Source organism: Bos indicus x Bos taurus, chromosome 10 (genome assembly GCF_003369695.1).
Source record: "Bos indicus x Bos taurus breed Angus x Brahman F1 hybrid chromosome 10, Bos_hybrid_MaternalHap_v2.0, whole genome shotgun sequence".
Classification (NCBI taxonomy): domain Eukaryota; kingdom Metazoa; phylum Chordata; class Mammalia; order Artiodactyla; family Bovidae; genus Bos; species Bos indicus x Bos taurus.
The window spans coordinates 41,153,457-41,170,803 of NC_040085.1; the positions used below are offsets into that span (position 1 = coordinate 41,153,457).

The 17,347-nt window shown below is 47.0% G+C and overlaps 1 protein-coding gene across 11 annotated transcripts in view; it reads right to left on the minus strand.

The window, feature by feature from the left end:
• Positions 1-17,347, minus strand: part of TLN2 (talin 2) — a 496,539-nt gene that overhangs the window by 59,404 nt on the left and 419,788 nt on the right. For 10 of the 11 annotated variants that reach the window (XM_027553835.1, XM_027553837.1, XM_027553839.1 and 7 more), the window contains 3 exons: positions 8,953-9,099; positions 4,144-4,245; positions 1,588-1,707 (listed from right to left, as the gene is read on the minus strand). In XM_027553835.1, coding sequence (XP_027409636.1) covers positions 1,588-1,707; positions 4,144-4,245; positions 8,953-9,099 — 369 coding nt within the window. The remainder of the gene's footprint in view (positions 1-1,587; positions 1,708-4,143; positions 4,246-8,952; positions 9,100-17,347) is intronic. The other variant, XM_027553843.1, reaches the window with a different exon arrangement.

The following is a 17,347-nucleotide window of genomic DNA, read 5'->3' on the forward strand; positions in this document are numbered from 1 at the left end:
AAGAGATCCAAACCAAACCTCCCCCTACAATCACAGTCTCTTTTAGTTTTCAATCCTCTCGAAAAGCCAAACACGTCTTCCTTTTGTCCAACCAAGCTTTCCCTTACTGTAACAGAAGTTCCCTTATGCTTGTTTATGAAATTCAAAACTGCATGTTAATCAAATGAATTATGAGTCCAGTTGCTCTTACTAAAGGTGGGGGGGGGGGTTCTGTTTTTTGTTTTTTAAATGATGGGCCTGTGTAAAGAAATCAAAGGAATCTTATGTGGGTCTCTGATCATTTTTCTTTCCTGGTAGTGACTTGACAGACTCATGGCAAATAGAATTATTCATGCTGCAGTCTAAAAACTCAATCATCCTAAAATCTCAAAACGCAGGCACTGTTAGAAACTAAGGTCATCCCATGCTGGATATATATGTATGCAATACATATATATGTGGTACTCCCATTTACATGCATTGTTACAACATACATTAGAAAGTGATTTGGTTCTGGGTCTTCACTTCAGTAGTGTCGCTGGGAGTCTTGGTGAAGACATGCTTAGACCTGACTCCCAGGAGAAACAGTAACTTGGGGACACTGCCTGTCACCGAAAGGAGAAGGGAAGACCAGCCACAACCTTCTGCCTTGACAGCCTGGTACATCTCAGAATCCCATGGATGGCGTTCCCTTGTTTTCCCTGGTCCCTGAAATTCACTCCACTGTTCTTTACTGCAAGCTGGTCTGTCTTTCTCTAGGGGGCCTTGCACTGGGTCAGGCCCCTTCCATGTGTTTAACACTGATACAGGTGTAATCAGGGGCCCCAGAGTTTCACCCACCCTGTGTGCTGGTCAATGGACCATTCGATTTCTCAGAGGTATGAGATATGGGACCTCTCAGAGAGTGGCTTCTGGAGTCAATCTTTTGCCACTTTAAGCCTCCTACAGGTATAGGTGTTCCAAGGTGAGTCTGTGTTGGCCGTTAAGGAAAGTGGCTGAGGGAAGACGGGAGGGAAGGACAAGAAGTCCACAGGGATCCAAGGACAGGGATCTGGACCAGTTCTTCAAAAGTTACCAACAATATTTGGGCAAGACTTTGTTTCACAAAAGCAGGCTGGCTACGCAGGTTTTTCTTAAGGGAGGGGTGGGTACATCCCATACTTGGCTTGTCTAATACTTCTGTGAGCCTTTGGAAAATATACAAATAATCGAGTAGGCTGCTAAGCAAGCACAGGAAGTACGAGGAGAATGGCAATGTGTGCCCTGCTCTTGGCATCAGGTGATGGGCTGGGGGACAGGAGACACGGCAGAAACTGTCAACAGAGTCCTTCTGAAAGCCCACCTCGCCAGGTGGCTCCAGCTCTATGCCCAGCAGCCTTAGGAAGGGCAGCGAGCCTGGAACACAGGCTGGGGCTGCTGGGTGTGAACCTGCGGGGTTGGCAGCAGAGGAGAGGGAACTATGCCTGGCTGTGGCTATCGGGGTGGGGTGTTCTGGAGTGGAGCTGAGCTATGGAGACTGCCGCCCCTCCCACCCCCACCATCGCCCGGCCGGGGGAGCGGGCACTAGTGTGGGTTTGCTTCTAAAAACAGGGACTTAAGATGGCAGACCTCCTCTGGTTCCGCCGTGGCTGCTGCCAGCTGGCCCTGGAGAGCCAGGTGCCCATAGTCACTGGTCATTTGTGAAGCCAGTCCTCCCAACTCCTCCGGGTTAGTAACCGACTTAGTCATCTGGAAAAAGAAAACAAGCAAGACACAAACACACAAAGACACACAGAGAAAAGCATGAGAACCACGTGTTAATACCACTGGGAGCCAAAGGGTCTCATTCACTTTTAAGCTTGTGGCTTGCGTGTGGGGGCTGGACGCTGGAGAGCCCAGTTCAAGCAAAGCCCATGCTGCAGCCCACACGACAGGCCAGTGGGTCCTGGCTGGGTCAAGGCGACATGCTCGGGTTCAGGCTGTGCAGTGTGGAGGCCGGGCCAAGGGGTCCACTCTCTGGGAGGTGAGAGCGGTAGCCTCCACCAGCCCTGCCCTGCGGGGTCACCAGGGGAGCCCCCCCGAGAAACCACAAGGGAGCCCAGCCCTGGGAAGGGCGCACCCCTGGTCATATGCTGCTCCCAGGCTGGTCTGGTCTCTGGGGACCCAGGAGCAGGTGCCATGCCACCGAGAGAGGGCACGAGGACAGAATCATCAGGAAATCATGCCTGCAGTGATGGGTAAGTCTAACGTTTTGGTGGCAGGAACTCACAGAACACAGCTTTGTAATAACACTGCTCTGAAGAATAATGATGTTTCAGTCATAAATTCAATGAGGAGAATACTGTGGCCTAAATGGTCAAGTTCTGCCCTTTTTACTCTGAAGATATTCTATAGTTATCTTCCGCTTCACAGAAAAACTCACCTTAGTGTACTCTACCGAGCTAATGTGCTTGCTTCTGTTTTTTTTTTTTTCTCCTCTGACAAAAACGCCTCTTGTCTCACAGGGGCAGTCTTAAGCTGCCACCGACAGGTGTCCACGTCCCTGTTGGATCCAAGCCCTCCTCCCTCCGTCCCTCCTGTTCTCTCACTCTGGGTGACAATACTTCCTCACTCTTTGTGGCATTTGAAGTCCTTGATTTTAAAGGACTTGAAAACAAAAATCTGTTAAATGACTACACAACCATTCAAGCTGGACAGGAACGTGGGCCCATCTAAGGCATGTTTACCAGGAAATGTCACAGGCTTTCGGGTAGAGGTGTGGGTGTGCAGGAAATACACACTGCATGCCATGAGAACAAGGCTGTGCCCAGAGCTGCTCCACGTGACCCTGCTGTGAGGAGCACAATGACCCTGGGGGCCGTCGGTGTAGGGGGCTCTCACCCCCCAGGGCTCTTCACCCCTCAAAGCTCTAGCCAGTCCACCCAGGAGCAGCAATACTGGGCTCCTTAGGCGTGTGGACACCGAGGGGCAAGACAGGCGGGCTGAGAAACTTTCTTCCAGAAACTCCTGAGGCCACTGAAGATATTTTCGCCCCTTCTGTGATGCTCCCTGCTCAGAGGAGTCAGCACTGCTGGGCTGCCGGATTTGAGCCACGATGCCCCTAAGCGCTCCTGAGCAGGGCCAGCTCAGGGCCGACTCCAGCCTTCTCCTCGTCGCTGAGATGGGCACTGTTCCTTCCTCTGCAGTCCAAGTCCTTTTCAACAACATTGAGCCTGGCACAACTGCAGAGTTTCTAAGAAAGAACAGCTGCCGCCAGGGGAGCCTCTGTGGTCCAAGCTCAACCTCTAGTGGACACAAGACTACATGACAAAACCATCAGGAGAGGCGCCTGGCCTGATGGGGCAGGGACCACGAGGTGGCCCAGTCTGGTCCCTGCAACTCAGGCTTAGGTGGCAGCATCTAAGAGGCCATCTCTTAATTTTATCCTGTGACATCTGAGCCTTCAGAAGTTAAGAACTTTCTTACTAGGTCCTCGTATTAATGCTTTGAGGACAATACTTTTCTTTCCTTATACAACTTTTTAACCTATCAAGATAGTATTCACTGAATCTCAATGCCATTTACAGCTAAATATCCATATAATACAATTCTGAATACATTACATTTTAGAAACAAAACAAAACAAAAAAGCCACCTCTAAAAGTTACATGCCTTCTGTTGCCAGGAGAAAAAATTTTTCATATAACCACAGCGTTTCATTTTGCCTGAAAGACTGTCAATATTGTACTATTCATTATAAGCACTGTCCAAACATTAAAATTTGATTCATCAGACAATCTCAGTTTTGTCTCCAAATGCCTTCTCTTGTACTGTAACTTAAGCGTTAAAAACATCTCAAGTTTTCTGTGAGATAAATAGGATTTTGTCCTTTCTCTGTAACTCGCAACTTCCTTCTCATTTCCTCCCTTCTCTTCGCTCCCCTGTCCTCATGCCCAACTCTCAGTCATTTTCATCTGGAGCTTCTTCATGAGAAGAGTGTCCACTGTAGCCTGTGTCCAGTGGCCTGGGGCTTCTAGACCACAGGCAGCCAGAAAGACCACAGACTGGGATGAAGCTGCGGCCTGGGAGGAACTAGGAACACAGAGGGCTGATCTCTCTGCACCACAGACCCCAGACCTGAAGATCCAGTGGTGTGGTGGGTAAAAGGGCAGCCAGCAGCGGTGGAGCAGCCCCTTTTCTTCTTACCATTTCCTGAGCTGTTACCGCGATAGCTTTGGAGTATTTAACCACCGTCGTCTGATAGTCGACAAACGTCCCCTTCGGTTCTGGAGGAGTACCTTCATCCAGCTACAGGGGAGAGGAAAAGAGCCCAAGGGTCATCAGAGGCCTGTTCATTTTTGAACAAAATGAACAAAATGTGAGCTTCATTTTTCAGAATCAGTAACTTGGGAAAAATGGAGAGGCCTGCAGAGTTTTTTGGTCCAGAGTCAACAGAATCCCCCAGCTTCTGTGACAGAGGGGCACACAAGTTACTCAGGGCACACAGACAAGGAGAGGCTCCCTGTTTGTTGGAGGAGAGTGGCAGGGCTATCTGGAGGAATGGTGATCCAGTCAAGTCTTACCAGGTAAGGAGTATGCCATACACAAAAGGTGGGGAAGGAGTCTCAAGGAGCAGGATTAGCACTCAAGCATGTGCGGAGGTGGGTGTGAGTCGGACACATGCAGGAAGGTCAGAACGGAGAACAAAGAGCTGGGGGAGGACATAGACCCTCCATCACAAAGGGCTTTCCTAGGAACGGTGTAGCCCAAAGATGTCTATGCTCTAGAACCCTTGCTTCTGATCTACCTTGGGAAGAGAAGGAGGTGGAAACATAGGAAGAACTTGTTTATCTGACTCTAGTGCCACAAGAATTGAGAGATCAGTGTGGAGGGGAAGGGATAGAGGGTCTGCCCCTTGAAGGGCTGGAGATTTTACTGGCTCAGAAGACTTGATTTGAGACCTGGTTCCAAGACTTGTGAATGGGCCTCAAGCTGGGTATTTAAACTGGTTCTCTGGTCTTTCACTGGAAATTTCAAAGCTCATCATAAGGTTGTAATAAAGACCAACTGAGACGATACCCCATATACATGAATGGAGTGGAAAGGATAAGCATGATAATGAAGATGATGATGGTGATAAAGTCCATGATGGTGATGAGGAAGGCAACCCATCCTCACCACCACCATCATCATGACTGTCACCACTGATTGCCAAACAATATTCTAGGTGAGGAGGCAAGGTGAACAGAAATGAATACAGCAAGAGAGAGCAGTGAACAGGAGAGAGCTGTGGAGGGGGTGGGAATCAGGCTGGACCTATTTAATAAAGAAGTTTGTAATCATGAAGAAAATGGTGGGATCTGCAGTAGGCAATGATCTATCTGAGATCTCCCTGGCAGCTCTCTGCTAGACAGACTTCAGTCTGGGAACACACTAGGGACCACAGAGCAATTAGGAAAAGGTTAGATGGAGTCTTCAATGGGAGCTACTTATCGTGAGCAGATCCCTGTTACAATGTGAGTTGAATGAATGTGTCACTGTAGCCTAGTATAACGTGCCTGCATAAACTGGATGTAATCGCTACTAAACCAACAACACAAACTCCAGGATAGACTTTTTTTTTTTATGTTTCTTTATCAGGAGATAGGGGGCCTCACTGGTCAAATGAGGACTGAGGTGTGGACTCACACACTCAGGATAAATTAACTGGGCATCTCGTAAGGGTCAGGCCACGTGCCAGGAACCTCCATATGAGATGTGGTGTAACTGCAAACGTGCCCGGATATTGGAGCTAGACGGCAGCTTAGAACACAGTGTCCACAGGCTGCCATGATGAACCTTTTCCCAGTGTGAAGACAATGAGAGCAGTAAGAACAAAGAAGTGACTATTTTAAAAAAAAGGATTTAAAATTCATTTAGTTGAAAGAACTTTCCTTCATTCTGAAATTATAGTCTATTTTTTTTTTTTTTTTGGCGTTAACATGTCCTTTATTTTATGGAATATTACTGATGTAGATACCAAGGGTTTTGTTTGTTTTGTTTCTTTAATTACCTTCCTTGACCAAAAGGAAAAAAAAAAAATCGCCCAAACACAAAAACAAACAAAGAAAAGTGACTTGATCATAAAATCCCAAAGACTGAGACTAAGCTCATTGAATGGAGGAAAACAAGGTTTAGAAAGCTTCAGTAATTTGCCCAAGGTTACCCAGAAAGCTTATTACTTCATGCTGCTAAGTCACTTCAGTCGTGTCCGACTCTGTGCGACCCCATAGATGTCAGCCCACCAGGCTCTCCCATTCCTGGGATTCTCCAGGCAAGAACACTGGAGTGGGTTGCCATTTCCTTCTCCAGTGCATGAAAGTGAAAAGTGAAAGTGAAGTTGCTCAGTCCTGTCCGACTCTTAGCGACCCCATGGACCGCAGCCTACCAGACTCCTCCATCCATGGGATTTTCCAGGCAAGAGTACTGGAGTGGGGTGCCATTGCCTTCTCCGTGGTAACCTATTAATTCTCAAACTTCTGTGCTTATATACAGAGAGAAAAGTCTCAAAGAGATCCTCCAGAGCAGAGGCTCTAAAAGTGCCAAGAACTGTACCCAAGTTAGAATTAACTTTGTGTACACTTGGGTTTTTTCTGTCACTCACTGCCTTTTGGAACTTCAGACAATGATTCTAATAGTATGTTAGTGTTTTAACCAAATAACCCAAGCTCAGAAAATGACATATTTATATAATATATACTTATATAATGTGTTGCTGCTTAGGTGATCAAAAGACCTGAGATATCACTTAATACAGAGTTCCCAGTGATGAGCAGGCCCGGGTGGGCTTAGCAAAGGAAAGAGACACTGTGTGGTACTTGGGATGTAAGGTCAGGGTAGATAGGAGTTCAGGAGCATCAGTGAAATCCCAGTCATAGTAAGTCCCCTACATATGAAGGAAATCTATTCCAAGAGCGTGTTTGTAAGTCCAGTTTGTTTTAAACTCCAACAAAGTTAGCCTTGGAGTTAACCAACTAACACAATCAACTATATAGCACTGTACACTGTAATAGGTTTATAATACTTTTTACACAAATAATACATACAAACAAAAAATAAACATTTAAAATCTTACAGTACAGTACCTAGAAAAGTACAGTAGTACTTTACAACAGCTGGCATACCAGGGCTGGCATCGAGTGAACAAGCAAGAAGAGTTACTGCTGGAGGAGAGAGAGGAGGTAGGAGATGGTAGAGCTGAAGGATCATCAGCAGAAAGAGATGGAGGGCAAGTTGCAATTTCACTCATGCCTGACGTTGATGGCACAGGTTCTGGTTCCTTGCTGGAACCAGATGCATGTTTGCAACTTGAAGGTTCATTCATATATAGGGGACTTACTGTATATACTTTGCAGAACTGAGGGGGAAAAAACCCTCTGCTCATAGCCTCGGGGGCTCATGTTATTAGCAGTTCCTAATTATTGCCCTCAGGTAACACCAGGCCTATTCCCCAGTACTTCCAAAAGAATCCAGTGTGTCCTAGGCTGAGAGCAGAGCTGTTATACCCCTGAAATCAGACAGTACAAGAGCCACTTTCCTTCTTGAAGAGCTATCACAATATGCAAGGCTCAAAGGCTATCAAAAAAGACTTCCCTCTTCTAGGGATTTATGCAACTCTTCCCTATAATAAGAGTGATGGTGAAAAGCACCTCCTAAGAAGGAAAAGATTATCATTTGACTTTCTAATTTGTACCTTGAGTTGCATTATTTAATATTGTTGGTAGATACAGGGCTTAATTTCAAAGTTTTGTTGTTCCGATTTTCTAAAAATCAAACAAGCCCACTAAGACTTAACTAAGGGCCTTGAGGAAGCGAATTCCATTCATTTTCTGCCAAACTGTGCAAAGCTGAAGCATGAGAAGCCCATGGCAGAAACTACTGGAGTGCTTTGACAAGGAAGCTTGGGGTCTCTGAGGGATCCCAGCACCCCAGCCCAGCTTGGGAGCTTATCAGTCTGATAATGTCTGCATAATGTTTAATGGGAATTATCCTAATGATAGTTTCAGGCTATCATCTCTTTACAGAGATACACACCAACCAATCTTCTCTAAATTAGCAATTAAAGACCACTTATTATCCTGAAAAACCACGTTAGTGTATTCACCATTGACAATGGACATTCCAAAACACAGATGAAGTCTGCAGTTCTTGGCTATGCTATCAGAGAATGGCAATTAGATGCTGATGAAGAGTTGTTCATTCTAATGAGCAGCAAGCTGGCACAACTAGGGAAGGATTCCTTGAGGACAGAGCACAAGATACTGTCCAGTCATCCTTTCCTACTGACCCAACTCAACTGAAGGGTCACTGGAGAAGAATTGATACCTCTGACATCTCTGTCTGCTGTTCTCTGAGGGTTTTACACTTACCATTTCAGTGGTCTCTGCAAAGGGTTAGATGCCAGAACCATGGGGAGATTTTTTTAAATACTAGGATCCATGTTAAAAATAAATAAAGTAAAATAGATTAAATTAAATTAAAAAAAATACTAGGATCCACCACCCCACAGAGATTCCAAAGGATTAGGGCTGGGAGAGAGTCGAGGGATGTACAATCTAAAATGCTCCCAGGGATTCCAAAGGAGCCATTTTGAAGACCAGCACTTGGGAATCACTTCATTACTTCATTTTAGAGTTTGCTCCCTACAACAACTCTATGAGGTGGACAGGGAAGGTAAATAATTACTTCCATCTTATAAGTGAGGGGACCAAGGAGGCCTTCTCCATTTTTTCCCTGTGTAAATGTGGAAGGAAGGCTTACAAAAGTAATGAATGAGTAATAAAGAATAAAGAGTATGCTGGACGTTTGATAGAATATTTGTACATTAAGCAGACCCCTCAAGAAAAGAGGAGGCTTGGCGGTGTCAGCCTGGACTGCCAGCTCCTTAGAGAAAAACCTCTGGGACCAAGTTCAAGGGAGATCTTGGAGGAAATGGAGTTAAGGAGTGCAGGAGGGCATCTGGGAGCCCAGACCCACCTTGCTCATGGCTTCTGCGATGGCGTCAACCATACCTCCCACCAACCCCACTTCACTGGCAGCTTCATTCAGCGTCACCATGATGTCGTCCACGGCCTCTTTCATGAGCTGGGCGGCCTCCGTGATGGCATCGTGGGTGTGCTGTGCCTGAGAAGAAGGGGTCGGAAGAAGAAGATAATTGTAAGCTGCTTCCATAAGCAGAAGACAATGGTGCTTAATCTCTTTAAGAATTACTTCACTTTTTAAAAAAGATAACGTTAAAAAGCAGAATATAAAACTATATTCTCACTATGTAACACAAAAATGTATTCTCTATTTTTTCCTTTCCTTTTATTATATTTGTATACATTTCTTTGCCAGATAAATAAAAGCCAGAAGGACAAATAGAAAAAAATCTCTTTTTGGAATCAAAATGGAAAAAACCCCTGCAATTTCAACCAGCATCTTATGACTAATTTTATGTTACTATGTCTAGGGTGGTAGAAAAAGAATGCTACAGATTCCCTAAAATACAAATTGACAGATTTAATAGGAAAAGAAAAATGATATAAATAAAAAATGTGTTCACAACCAACACTGCTGCTGCTGCTGCTGCTAAGTCGCTTCAGTCGTGTCCGACTCTGTGCAACCCCATAGACGGCAGCCCACCAGGCTCCCCCGTCCCTGGGATTCTCCAGGCAAGAACACTGGAGTGGGTTGCCATTTCCTTCTCCAATGCATGAAAGTGAAAAGTGAAAGTGAAGTCGCTCAGTCGTGTCCGACTCTTAGCAACCCCAAGGACTGCAGCCTACCAGGCTCCTCCACCCATGGGATTTTCCAGGCAAGAGTACTGGAGTGGGGTGCCATTGCCTTCTCCGACACAACCAACACACTTCTATTCAAAGTTACCCCACACACTAGAATTCCATTTCTATAAACACGACTGGATTATGGAAAAATAAGTACAGACAGGAGAGAGAAACCTGCAAAAGGCTACATGGGCTTTGAAACTGAGTCACACATTATATTTACATGAGGTTGGAGGATGAATGGTGAAAGTTCTCCAGGGACAGACACTCTGCAGGCAAAGCTGGAGTGCTCATGAGTTCCCCTAGACAGTCCTCAGAGAAGCTTTAACAACACGTATGCAGTCCAGAGCAGGCACCGGCGAGTAAGTGCATGAAAGGCTGAAAGAATGGTAGTGCCAGCCTCCTTAGAAAACACCTAAGTGACAGCAAGATGAAGTGGGGAAGAGCTAAGGTCCTGAGGTCAAGAAAAAATTCTGGGGCTGAAATCTGTCTCCACTGCTAACTAGCTAAGTGGTCTGGGGTGAGGCTTCCTAAGCAAAATGGGAATGATTATAACCATGTTATGCAGTGAAAGTCTAATGAGGTGATATGGTTGCAGGCATCTTATCATTTATAATAAGAGCAGTCTAGTAGGGGACTGTGCCCTCACTCGGGAAATCTGACCTAATGCTGGGCAATTGGTGTCAGAATTCTATCGCGCCAGGTACTGGATGCCCCCACACAGTGGTCACAGCTGCCCTGATGCTCCTCGGAGGAAGAAGAACCCTTGAAAAGGACCAAGAAACTGCATCTTTACTTTGGTAGATGAGAAAGTAAGGAAGCCAATAAGAGATGGTAAGTGATAACTCCTTTGCATGATTAAATAAAAGAGAAGAGTTAGGAAGAGGCTACATGAGCCACACGAACTGGCTCAGCCTGTGGCATTGAAAAGTCATGGGAACCAAGCAGAGTCCTTTCAAATCAACATCTGATGAGATGTGAAATGTATTAATTATGGATGGTTATTCTCAAGGTGGGGCTTCCTACGTGGCTCAGTGGTAAAGAATCCACCTGCCAAGACAGGTTCAAGATGTAGGTTCGATCCCTGGGTCAGGAAGATCCTTTGGAGAAGGAAATGGCAACCCACTCCAGTACTCTTGCCTGGAGAATCCCATGGACAGAGCAGCCTGGTGGGCTACAGTCCATGGGGTCACAAAGTTGAACACGACTTAGCGACTGAACCATAACAACAACATTCTCAGGGCAATGGTTCTAGGACACAAACGTTAACTACTGACATTACTACTAAAATCACTTTAGAAGGTAATAATGTCAAATAACCTTGAGGAACAAAGATTACTTTGTTCCTTTGACTCTTCCCCAGACCAGTGTCCACCTTCTCTATTTCTCAGGCCCTCCATGGTGTTGGGAGGCACCTCCCTCCCAGACAAATTCCCCCATCTCCCTGGCACAGAGTTCTGGCTGCCATCTGGCTGGTTTCCTCACAGCTCCACCCTCTCATGCTCTGCCTGCAGAGACTGGCTCTGTTTGTCTCCTCCCTCCTCCCCTCCATCTAAATCCTAGCCCTTTTTTCAAGGGCCAACCTCAATACCACCTCCTCCACAAGCCTTCCAGGGATGGTTGTGTGCTCATCAACCTTCCTCTACATTCCTACAGCCCTGAGAGGAAACTCAGGAGTCAAAGAGTCATCAGAGGGCAATGGCCTCAAAGTAAAGAACTGGGGGACAAGTGATGATGCCTGATTTCTGGTAATGGAAAACGATACAGCTTCTGCCTGGCTCTCTCTGAGGATGCGTGCCTTTGAAGTCTTCAGCCTCTATGTGAGAATGTTGGCTATCTTAAGGCTGTATGGCTGGCAGACTGCATGGTGAGACCACGGTAGAAGTAGCAAGGGGTGTTCCAGACCTCCAAAGTCTGAGTGATTTCCGCTCAGGAGCCAGACTGGGAGTGACTGAGCCTTAGGTCCTTCAAGCCCCAGCGGCCATATGGCTACAGCCACAGGAGGGACTGGGTGAGGACTGCCTCGTGGGGCCCAGTGGATCTGTACATCTGCCGGAGAGAATACAAAACTGGCAGTCTTTTAAAAGTCACTTCATTTCAGGATGGCTTGTTTGTAGCAACAGCCGAGTGGGACAGCACCTAAGAAGGGCTCCTAACCCAGCCTTGGCATCAGAGAAGACTTCTCAGATTCTCTAGGCCCTGGAGGAATAATTCAGTCTCTCACAGGGTGAGGAGAAGGGGGGATGGAGGCAGCTTCCAGGCAGAGGGCACAGCCTGTACGGAGGTCGAAGGGTGAGAAGGCATGTGCGCTGTGAAAAGGAGAGGAACGCCGTATGGGGAGGGTCTGGTGCAGTGCCTGGCACACAGCCCCTGCCCCCTTCTGCTGTCTCTCCACCAGCCAACCTCAGCCCCATCTCTCCAGCCAGGCTCTGAGCTCCTTGCAAGCCATTTGCTCTGCTTTCCTCTAGAAGATGGGTTTAAGGTGCTGAAAGAGACTCATATTTATTTTTGGAGGTATTTTTATAAGCATAGCCTTCACAGGCCATTGGTGCAAATCTCTCCTCTGGAGACTCATTCAGAAATAAATGGAGCCATCTTGGGACTTCCCTGATGGTCCAGAGGCTAAGATTTTGCACTCCTCATGCAGGGGGCCTGTGTTTGATCCCTGGTCAGGGACTAGGTCCCACATGCAGCACTAAAGATCCTGCATGCAGCAACTAAAAGACCCCACATGCAGCAATAAGACCCAGCACAGCCAAACAGGTAAACAGAAAAAAGAAAGAAATGGAATCATTTGTTTTTAGGCTTCAAAAGATCATGGGTGGCACACTTGGGGGCAGAGATGTGGTGTGTGTTGGGCGGGGGTCAGAACAGGACCTGGCCCTCCCCTGCCCCCAAGCCACAGACTGGGCTCACTGGAGCTGTGATGACATGCCCCCGCTCCTCTAACTGGACCAAGAAAGCCCAACAACATTCCTAAGGACGTTGGCAAGATGCCAAGGGTTAGCGTGTACTTGTATATGTGAAAGCCAACCTGTGGACCCAATGAGACTTTTGTTCAGTTTTAAAGTCTTGGTTCTTGTATCCTGGCCTGGGTATTTGAGCATTTTATAGACAATGCTTCATCTTAGGTGACAGACAGAGGCCAGGAATAACAATAAACATCAAACCACAGAAAAGCGGCAATGCAAGGACAGCCGCTAATTTGCAAGGGACATTTCCAGGGGACCCTTCTGTGCTAAGCACTACGCTGAGTGCCATACACCTTCTGAAATCCCTACAGCACTCTGGAAGGTGGGGATTGGATGAGAGCCCTCTGACAGGTGCAATCTGGAATGGGAGCTTAAGCACTTAGAGCTTACAGGCCTGGTGGAGGACAATCGCCACTGACCAGCTGGCCATTTGCTGAGCCTAGGCCACCAGTCAAAAGGGAAATGAACCTATGGCTAGATCAGGTTAGGTTTACCAGCACTCCTGAAAAATAAACCTTAATGGAGGGAATGTGCCATCTACAAGGGGGAGCTTTCAGCCTGTCCCTCTAAACAGGGTGCTTTTAAACAAAGTAAAACAACCAAGTACCATGTGGCAAAAGCAAGAGACCTCAGGATCAGGAGCTATCCAGAAAGTTGGCTGGGCGCCCCCTCACCTAACATCCTGGCATCAGCCTGGCTCCAGCTCTCAGCCACTGTGGCCTCCACACCTGACCATGAACTTATTACCAGTTCCCCAATTTTTTCCTGGAGGCTCACTCCTCGCCTCCCATGGCCTAGATTGCATGTGTCTTTCAACTCCAGGTAGCTGGCCACTGGATGAAACCCAGCCCTGGAACCTCACCCACTGCTGAAAACTAAGACATTTGGTTGATCTTTGTCCTCAGTTCCTAGGAACTTTTAACCCCTTAGTATTTCCCAAATGATCACACAAGTGTCTGTTATTTATGGTGGCCACACAGTAGCTTATGCCAACAAGGTCTCATGGGGCCATTAGGTAGATTCAGAATGGGGCTGGCTGGGTCTTTAAGCAACACAGTATCACCCTGACCGCCACGTCTGGGGAAATGAGGGGGAATGATGGAATGGTTCGTCATATGACTAAACTCAGTCCATCAAGGCTACTTCGTGAAATCCCAATAAAAGCTCTGGACTGGAAGCTGGTGGGTGATGCATAGCAGTAAGCGGGAAGGGTGACACATCCTGAGGATGTGGGAGTTGCAAATTTGAGACCCTCCCAGATCTCAAGCTCTGGGTTTCTTCTTTTGGCTGGTTATATCCTTTATCATGGACTTCTCAGGCGGTGCTTGTGGTAAAAGAACTCGCCTGCCAGTGCAGGAGACTTAAGAGATGTGGGCTCAATTCCCGGGTAGAGAAGCTCCTCCAGAGGAGGGCACAGCAACTCACTCCAGTACTCTTGCCTGGAGAATCCCATGGAGAGAGGAGCCTGGAGGGCTATACAATCCATGGGGTCATAAAGAGTCAGACATGACTGAAGTGATTTAGCATGCACACACACGCATCCTTTATAATAAAAGTGTGATTGTAAGTAGAGCAATTTCCTGAGTTGAGTTGTTTCAGAAAATTAACCAACCTAAGGAGTGGTGAGAACCCCTGAATGTAGCCAGAGCTGGTCAGAGTAAGAGAGGTCTAGGGAGCCTGGAGCTTAGGGCTGGTGTCTGAATCGAGGGCACTCTAGCAGGGGCCTGTGGTCTTACCCGGGGAATCTGACCTAATGCCAGGTAGCGGGAGAACCATACTGCCCAGGTACCATGCAGTGGCCGTGGCTGCCTTGATCCACCTTAGGGAGACAGGAGTCTTCCAAAAGCCCCAAGAAACTCCTTTGGTAGATGAGAAGGTAGTGAGAGATGGGAAACGATAACTCTTTTGAATGATTAAATGAAATAGGAGAACTCCAACAAGAGGCTATGTGAGCCATAGGAAGGTGAAAATTGAAAAGCCACAGGAATCAAGAAGAGTCCTTCAAATACAACGTCTGATGAATTGTGACATATGTGATCATGGATGGCTATCCTGCGGGAACTGCGTCAGAACACAAAGCTCTCTCCCCGAGGGATGTGATGGAGGGGAGCTGGTCATTTTAGGCCAATGGCGGATTTCATGGCACGGAGAAGGTAAAACATAAAATGCGCAGATTGCTTCATTTGATGGAAGCCTGAAAAATGACATCTGTACATAATTCTTCAGAGAGAGAATCTCACATAAATATGATCTCATTGATAAAAAAGGTAAAATGTAAGGTGCACGTTTCTGTAAATCTCACTTAGACTGAAGTGACTATGGGTGGCAAAAAATGTCAGCAACTCTGTGCTTTTATATTAAAGCAAGTACACATTTTGAGGGAGAAGAGAGTCTGGTTTTCCATAAAGGTATAGTAAGGGATCAGAAGCTAATTTGGGGAGTGGCAGAAGTACATCACAAAACAGTTCTCTGAAACTCCCTGGAAAACATAAAGGACACTTCCCATACCAAGCACCAAAACCTACAAAAACACATCCTTGTTCTTGGCTGTCCCAGAAATGAATCACCCAGAATTCTGTTCTCCTTCATTCCACATATTAAAGTTTTACAGATACTTAAAGGGCCAGCTCAGAGTCTTTGAAGCCTGCTCCAATTACTCCATGCCTCACCCAGGACTGCTTTCTCTAACTCCAATGGCAAACCTCATCTTGATCACACTGCGGAGGCCAAACCCCACATGCAGGCTGCTTGAGCACACCAGCTTCAGACAGGGAAAGACACAGCAGGCTCTCAATTAAGGCAGGCTTAGCTGTACAAGGACATCTGGAAAGGGGAGCTGGCAGGCTCAACAATGAGGTTGTTATCTTAGAATCTGGAGGGGCTCCTTGTTTTGTTCCTCACAGAACAACACAGGAGAAAAATCAGACTTCACTCCTCTTTGGAAACAAGTCTGAAGTCGAATTCCAAGGGAGCCTTACTTCTTTATTACAATGTTTCAACTACAAAGCCCAGTAAAGCAGGCGTGGACATCACAGGAGTTTGGAAAATGGAAGAAAAGGCTACGGGGGCAGACCTCACCTTTAGTAGAGAGAAAAAAACAACTAATAATGAGAACTGCCCAGTGATGGACACCAGGGGATATTTGTTGGAATGTTACAGGCAGAAGTTGGAAGGTCCCTTCAAGGAGGATGGGGGCAGGGGAATGAGTGGGGGAGGGTTGGTGGGGGCCAGAGCTCTGGAGGTAGAGAAGGAGTGTAGAAGGGGCTCAGTGGGATGGGGTGAAGTCATACACCAAATGCCTTGTAGGCTCTGGGCCTGCCTCTTTTTAATTTTTTTCTTGCTAGATCAAAGCCACTGAAAACCATTCAACCACATTTTAACCACATTTCCTCTGCAAACAAGGACTATGACACCTAATACATACATACATGCATATATCACCTAACACACAGCAAGTAACACCTAGTGAATATTTGCCCAAAGAATTAGCAATCCCCTGAATCCAAGGGGATTAAGTCTCTGCATTTGGCCTCTTAGGAAAGGGGCTGCAAGCCCAGGTGCAGTGTCCCGGGCTCCCTGTGACAGGCCTGGAGGAGTCAGCAGACAGCACGGGTGATTGCTGTTGGTGAGAGGATCCACAGCAAGCCTGAGCTGCCGTCGCTCATCACGCGTCTTAGTTCCTCACCTGGTGCTTTAGGCCTTTCACTGGAAACGACCCCACGCTGGTCTCCAGCCACCACCTCCGGTCAGAAGATGTCATTATCAAGCTTACAGTGCTGACTACAAATGCTCAACCATGAGTTTCCTTGGCAAAAAAAAACAGACTTCCACGAGGACCTCAGAACTCACAGTCCCAGCAGATGTGCTAATATCGTAAACATGCAGAAGCATCCTAATTTGAGTTATTCTCTGAAAACAAAACTCCCTCAGGTTAGGAGTAGAGATGCGGCATTTAAACAGCCCTGGAGAAAAGACAACCCAGAACTGAGTCTTGAAGGTGAGTCCTGGCTCCTCCAGTTCAGGGAGGGAGCAGAGTGGGTGGGCCTGACTCTGGGACACCTATCACTAACCCATCACAGCCAAGAGGGCATTCTTGTTCTTGCTCTGCCCAGCGCTTCAGCAACTAGACTTATTTCGCCAGAAGACTCAAAACAACTTGAGGGCCGAGGTTGGCTCTCAATATTTTTAGCATCCCCAGAATTAGTCTCTTAAGAGTTGCCAGATGCATGAGTGAAAAACTGAACATAGAGGCTGCAAGTCAAAACATTATCCATGCTGTTTCCAGAATGGAGTTTCTAGACTATTGGTGGGTTGTCATCATCCCACGTTGCTCACAATAAAGCCCCAGCTGCTCCATGTGGGGAGGAAGCCAGTCACAATACAGCCTGGACTCCCCTCCCATCCCACTGTCCCTACACTCTCCATGCCCTATACACACCAGCATGTACGTGCTCAGTTAGGTCTGACTCTTCGTGACCACATGAACTGTAGCCTGTCAGGCTCTTCTTGTCCATGGGATTCTCCTGGCAACAATACTGGAATGGGTTGCCATTTCCTTCTCCAGGGGATCTTCCAGACGCAGGGACTGAGCCCGAGTCTCTTTGTGTCTCCTGCATTGGCAGGTGAATTCGTTAC